Source organism: Camellia sinensis, chromosome 6 (genome assembly GCF_055761805.1).
Source record: "Camellia sinensis isolate YWXY chromosome 6, ASM5576180v1, whole genome shotgun sequence".
NCBI classification, from domain to species: domain Eukaryota; kingdom Viridiplantae; phylum Streptophyta; class Magnoliopsida; order Ericales; family Theaceae; genus Camellia; species Camellia sinensis.
Window position 1 is genome coordinate 154,240,717 of NC_138966.1, and position 7,403 is coordinate 154,248,119.

At 33.2% G+C, this 7,403-nt stretch overlaps 1 protein-coding gene across 1 annotated transcript; it reads right to left on the minus strand.

The window, feature by feature from the left end:
• Positions 1-771: 771 nt before the first annotated feature.
• LOC114256232 (phloretin 4'-O-glucosyltransferase) lies at positions 772-2,618 on the minus strand. Its single transcript, XM_082872699.1, has one exon. It carries the CDS (start codon positions 2,437-2,439, stop codon positions 1,081-1,083), a length of 1,359 nt encoding a protein of 452 aa, XP_082728825.1. The 5' UTR covers positions 2,440-2,618; the 3' UTR covers positions 772-1,080.
• Between the last annotated feature and the right edge of the window lie 4,785 nt (positions 2,619-7,403).

Consider the following 7,403-nt stretch of genomic DNA (forward strand, 5'->3'; position numbering starts at 1 on the left):
AAGTAAAAAAAAAAAATACAACTTCAAGACCAAAACATCACATCATTAATGACGGGACCTACTGCCACCTAATTAGTGGGAGCACTACTTAGTGCTCCCAAGCATTTTTCATCTTTTTAACACGTTCAGAAAACAAATTATGTCTTTTTAACATTTATGTTACTATCCTCCACTTTGCACTTTGGTAATAATTTTAGGAGATTGTGTGTTACAAATCAAATTTCAGAGAGGCATTATATTTTTTGACATAACCTTAGGGAGGTAAAGTGTAATTTACCCTATAACCATATAGTAAATAATTAATTTTACAACAATGATAGAATGTCTTAATTTTTGTGGCTCAAATGGCTCGAATTTGCCAAAACGACGTCGTTTTGAGTATAAAACGACGTCAAAATTGCCAAAACGACATCGTTTTGGCAAATTTGAGCCATTTGAGCCACAGAAATTAGGGCCCTCAAACATTTTCCTTAATTTTATTAAGAATTCATTTAGTCAATTAATATTTTTTGATGATGTAAAAAATATAATTCTGATAATTTTATTATTGTACAAGAATATATACAGATTTTTTCTATAGATAATAATTCGTATTTTAAGTCAATTTAAAAAAAAATGTATTAATAATCTATCCTAAATAAAATAATTATAAAAAAATGAAAATAATTTTGTTTGCAATTTTACAAGTCTACATGTAGTGTGGGATTGATCATGTAGAAACCAACCAACTCCCAACACATGGACACAATGTACAGCACGACTTTTTGAAAATTATAAAAAATTAATAACTATTTTATTTCCATTGAAATTTCAAACCCGATAAACCAATAGTGTGCTAATCGATACAACAATATAGTACAGAAGGAGATACAACAATATAGTATACAACGGAAAATCAACCTTCCACATACCTTATGTATCAAATAATTGATCCACAAGTGATACACAACAATTACAAAACACAATAAAATAGTATAGAACGATTAATCAACGTTATCTAATCAATCAAACAGGACCGTTTGAACGATTAATCAACGTTATCTTATCAATCAAACAGGACCGTTTTCATTCGCAGCTCGTTCACTCTCTGACTTCTTCCAAAAAAGCCTTGAGATTCAAATCCGACGATCCACCTTCTTTCGCAGCTTCTCTTGCCAAATCCTTCCACTTCTTAGCATTCTTTCTCAATTCTTCCCCTCCCATCACCAATTCTATGCACCTCAAAATCTCCCCACCCTCAACAATCCCTTCCTCATTTCTCACCACTCTCACCCCAGTCTTCCACATATCTTCAATAAGCTTCGCATTTGTTCCTTGATCAGCCCAAAGTGGAAAAGCCACCACTGGAACCCCCGAAACCAAGCTCTCCAAGGACGAATTCCACCCACAGTGAGTCACGAAACATCCCAAAGATGGGTGCGAAAGAACCTCCACTTGCGAACACCACGGCACTATCATCCCTTTTTTCCGCAATTCCTCTTTACAACTCAATTCCTCTCCATTTTGCTCAGGCCTCACCACCCACAAAAAAGGCCTGCCGCTTTCCAACAACCCTCGTGCAATCTCCTCCATTTGTTGCTTCGACAACACAGAGAAGCTTCCAAACGATACGTAAACCACCGATTCTTTTTGCTCTAAATTCAACCATTCCATATAATCACTTGATTTCTGATGCAAGTCTCCTCCAAAAGAAGTGTCTGATGGGTCTTTTCCATCTAAGAAAGCCGATGGGATTAACGGTCCCACAGCAACCAAGTTGAGCTTCTTGACAGCTCGCAAGGGTTCATCTTCCAAAGCGTCAAACGTGTTTATGAGTACTTGCGGATTGGTTTCCTCATCCAGTACTTCTAGGTGTTCTTTGAACATTGGAACAGCGAAATCGTACACGTTTGCAGCAACTAGAAAAGAAGGGAGGTCTCGGCTGGCGAGAGGTGGCAATCCGGGTAATTCAATTGAGCTTGAGGGATCATTGCCGAGGCTTCTAATCGAATCGGCATAACCATTGTGGTAATAGTAGTAAACATCCAAGATTGTGGCTGGTTGAATCCATAGAAAAGTTGATGGGATTTGAAGATCATGAGCCACTTTGCCTACCCATGGGAGGAGAGTGGTGTAGACCACTCGGCTAAAAGGTTTGCCTTTTTCGAAGCTGGAAGTGACGACGCCTCGAACAGCCTCCGAACCATGTATCTTGAGCTCAGACATCAAGTGATCGGCATCGTCGGTGTCTTTCCAGCCATTGTCGTAGCCATCAGAGAAACCCACCATGGTTAAGCCTTGTGGGTTAGGGGTGGTTTTCGACATGCGATTGAGGGCGGAGAAGGCGGTTAGGAAGGTGACCTCGACGCCCACTGTTATGACGCGTTTGGCAAATTGGAGAGATGGGTTGATGTGGCCTTGCCCGGGAAAGGTCACCATGAGGATTCGCTGATGATCCATATCAGTCAATATCAATTGATATATCGGTATACAGATTTTAGGAACTTTTTTGAGTGTTTGAAGTGAAGTGAGTGTGAACTAGAATTGTGTTACACAGGTTTTTATATACATGAAGAGTAGAGCTAGGAATGGCAACATGACGTCAGTGGTGACGAAATTTACATGGATGGCTTTTTTTTAACAATGATTAGATGTCCAGTCCCACGTAAAGTTTTAAATCAAATAAATGTCGGATAGAATCTGCGAACGTAATCGCTAAAAAACAGATGACTCTAGTAAAAAGTAGGGCTGACTAAGGAATCCGTGAAATTCGTAATCCGATCCAGTTCAGTCCAATTCGATAGGTTTGGATTGGTTTTTTGAATCCGTGGTTCGGTTCCGGATTGAATAATTAAAAATCCGTAGTTCACGGATTGGTTCCGGATTGAATCCTACGGTTCCGGATTGGAACCGATCCGGACCGTATACAAATAGTCTATATTTTTATTATACATCCTCCCCCATAGTATCTTTTCTTATTCTATGTAAAATCTAAACTCAAACCTAAAATCGTATAATATCTTCTTTTATTACTTTTGTTTGTTAGTTTTAAGTTTTAATTTGCAATGGTCTAAATACTTATGGTGAAACCAGTTTTCTTATGGTTGTTTAAATTCTAGAACAGTATGTCGTTATTATAGAAAAACATGTTGCTATTATGGAACTAATATAGCGCTATGTTTATATTTTTATGAAATTCAAGTGTTATATATATATTTTTGTTATTTAATTATGTGAATCCGTGGTCCTAAACCGATCCAATCCGTATTTAAATGGATTGGTTCGGATTGGTTCCATGATTTAAACGGATTGGATTGGTTCCAATTTTTTAGGAACCGTAAATAACGGATTGGTCCTGATTTTATTCCAATCCGATCCAATCCGGACCATGCTCACCCCTAGTAAAAAGTTAACCTTGAGATCTTACCAATGTTTACCTTTAGGCCCCATTTGTTTTGGGCTATAGAGAGGGTATTAGGACTAGTAATACCAAGGTATTACCAAAGCCCCTGTTTGTTTGCAGAGAAAGGGTTGGGACTATTAGTCCCTTGGTATTGCTAATACCCTTGGAAGGGGGATTGGTAAGGAGGAGGTAGAGATGGTATTAGAAAATAGTGAGGGGATTAGAAATTTTTTTATTTTTTATATATTGGGAATTTTTTTTTTAATATAATGTTTAATTTTTTATATTTTTTTATTTGTTTTATTATTTTATATAAAAATAATTTAACAATTCCTCATTATTAATCCCCTCACTATTAATCCTCTCACTATTAATCCCCTCACTATCAATCCCCTCACTAACAATCCCCTCACTATTAATCCCCTCATTATCAATCCCCTCCATTCTATCTCCCAAAACAAACGGGCCCTTAGCTCCCAAGTCGCATTGAGTTGAAAAATAAATAAGACCAATTGTCACACGGTTTGATAATGGGGCGTTTTGATAATATAGTAAAAAGTTAAGTTTTTAATTTTTTTTAAAATTATATCAATTCTTTATTATTTTTAATATAAAAAATAAAAAAATTAATTTTTTATTAATTTCCTAAAACACCACAATATTTGTTTCTGACTAATTGCGATTGAGGGTCGTTTTCGACATTCATCACCACAGTTAGCTATAGTGTCGACGAATTATCACACGGCTTGATAATATTTATTTCTGACCGATTGCGATTGAGGATCGTTTTCGACCTTCGTCACCACAGTTGGCCATGATGTTTGTGGCGACGAATTGTCATAATATTTGTTTATGACAAATCTTATACAGGGAAGCTATTAAGATCCAATTAGGGCCGCCTTAGGCTAAAGCCAGCTAGGCGTGCGCCTTGGGCTTTAAAATTTTAGTCTAAAAATAAGATTTTTAAATTTAGTAAAATATTTTAGGTTCAATTTTTTAGTTTTTATTTTTTTGGTTTTAGGATTAATTTAAAAGGTTTCAAAATATTTTATTGAATCCATGTATGGTTTAACACATATTTATTTATAAGAGTAGTTTGATTCATATTTATTAAAATGAAAATATATATTAAAAAAAAGTATTTGGGCTCAAGAAAAATAATACATACAATATATGAGCTCTATTTTTTTTATTTTTTTTACCTTCTTTATCTATTAGATTTTAGTGGAATAAATAATTTTGCCCTAATTTTTTTACCTAGGTCTGTATCAATTTTAATTGAATAATTTTTTCCTAATTTTTTTGCTCTAATTTTGTTTTATTAAATTGTTTTGTTTATAATTTTAATGATTTTATGTGCAAGTAATTTTTTTTATAACTATAAGTAAATAAAAAAGTAATAACTTATCATTTTATTCATAATTTTTTTTTTTTCAATGCAAGAGAGGCCTCTATTTTCAAATTTTGCCTTAAACCCCCTAAATGGCCGGCCCTAAATCCAATTCATTAAAATTCTTTTAAAACTCATGCTATAAAACTCTAAAATATTTTCCATTAGCTAAACACGGCAAACAAGATTAATAGAATAATTGCTGATGAATTCCATGGGCAGGTCTGTGTCTTGTCGTGTGCCTGGTTCTTGTAATATCTGGATTTGCTGCCCCTTTGTCAGTATAATTGCTGGATGGATAATTTTTAAGTGTGTAAATGGATATCATATATATTTATATAAATTTTAATAAATATACGTAAGTTATTTTTTAAATTTTTATAAATTTTCATTAATATACGTAGGTTAATATATAAAAATTTGAGAAATCACAATTTATATATATTTATAAGTAGGGATGAAACTAGAATTTTAATTCTAGAATAGCCAACATATGTATAATTTTTTTATTTATCAATTGTTATAAATTGTCATATTTTAATTTAAAATTGAAACTAATACTTATTACTAAATTTAAATAATAATAAAAAAAACTCATATTTATTTAGTTTTAGTATGATAGAAGACAAGTCATATCCATTCAACCTTAACGTATAAATAAAAGATAAATCATAAATTAAGTGATTTTTTTTTTACTTATCAACTCAATTATCTATTAAAGTAAAACAAAATCTTCAATGAATTATACATGAATCTCATTAATATCTCCTCAATATAAAAAATTCGAGTCCTATAAAAGATACACTATAAAATTTTAATTTACATCATACAATTACTATAAATAAATAAAAAAATAGATGGATAAGATTAGAGATTTATTGATAAACTAAAAGCTCAAAAACAAATCTCGATAAATCATGTACATCTTCCTACAGTTTCTCCCTACGTATAGCATTGCTGATGAAGCATGGTAAATTTGGTGCGTGGAACCCGTGGTGCAAAACGGTCTCGTTTACGTCTCAGAATATAAAATGGATAAAATCATCAACGTGTCAAAACGGAGCACGTGTCACGCCAGATCTGCAACCCACAAACCCAATGCAAACACGTTGAGGCTCCGTTTGACAAGGAAGTTTGGGGCTATTTTAATCATAAAAGATAAAATAGGTTATTTTATCTACAGCAAATAAAATATGACATCCAACTCATAATCATTACACTCTTTTCTCACAAAAAAAACTAAAAAAACTAAAAAGCTCTTCCCAAACCAAGCTTTTTAGCCCAAGTTAAAATAATTAAAAAAGTCAAAAAGTCAACCCACTTCCCAAACGGAGGCTGAATCGCAATATTAGTATATCAAATTTTTTACTAAATAAATTATTAAATATCTGTCATGATTATACGAGACATTTGATCATTTATTTAGTAAAAAATTTGAGATTTATAAAATTTTCCTAACAATATCATTGAAATTTTTCTCCTCGAAGGGAAATTGTTAATTTAAAATTTTGTTAAAAATTGGGCTTAATTAGTGATAAATCTAATTTAAGGGGTTGTTTAAGATATTCTAAATAAGTGTACTTTTTGAATTTTTATGAAATATGAATTGAGTTTGAAGTGATGTGATAGAGAAGTGATGTGACTTAAATAAGATGATGTGATTTAAATAGGATAACAACTTTCTGACTTTTTGACTTTTTTAGATGATGCCAAACCTATCCTAAGAAAGGTATAAGGCATTAGGTTCAAAATATATTTTTTTTGTTGATGAGAAGTCCACGTTTTCTAAAGTAGTTTGGTGAGAGGTCCTAGAGATTATTTTGTTTCTAATTTTGCCCATTGACTTTTTTTTATTTTGTTTGACTTTTCGTTGACTATCTGTTCAAATTTATATCTATCTATTTAAATTTTTTGCATATCTGTTCAAATTATTTTCTATCTGTTCAAATTTTTTATCTATCTATTCAATTTTCCCCCTAAATTATATCTATATGTTTAATTTTTTCCTAATCGAATCGACACAACCACTTGCGAATCAATTGGCAATCCGGGTAATTCAATTGAGCTTGAGGGATCATTGCCAAGGTTTCTAATCGAATCGGCATAACCATTGTGGTAATAATAGTAAACATCAAAGATTGTGGTAATAGTAGTAAACCGAGGTTTGTGTTTCCATCGTGGTAGAGCCCGTAGCCGGTCAGCCTTATGGCACGCTTTTCCAAGCAAGCCTCCGGTAAACCATTTAGGAATAGCAGATGCCAAAAACAATGACTTAAGCACACCAATGCAAATGCAATGCAAAGAAACACATAAGTGTAGATAAGACAACATATCATGAGTTCGAGTCAAGTTCTTTAAATCTCTAACAGAGTCGCCAGAAAATTGTAGACAGCCCGAACTCTCTCCGCACGCCCCCCTTTCGGAGAGAGCGCGAATTGTTCCTACAATTTGGACTCCTATCACGATTTTGTATCTAATGTCACAAAGTGCAATGTAAGACTGATAAATCACCAAAGAGTCCAAATCCGGCAAATCGTTTTGGAAAATCGATTTTAATTAAAAAAAGCGCCAAACATTGACTGCTTTGCCAGATTACAGAGTCGCCACCTAAATGTTTTGTTTTGAGAAATT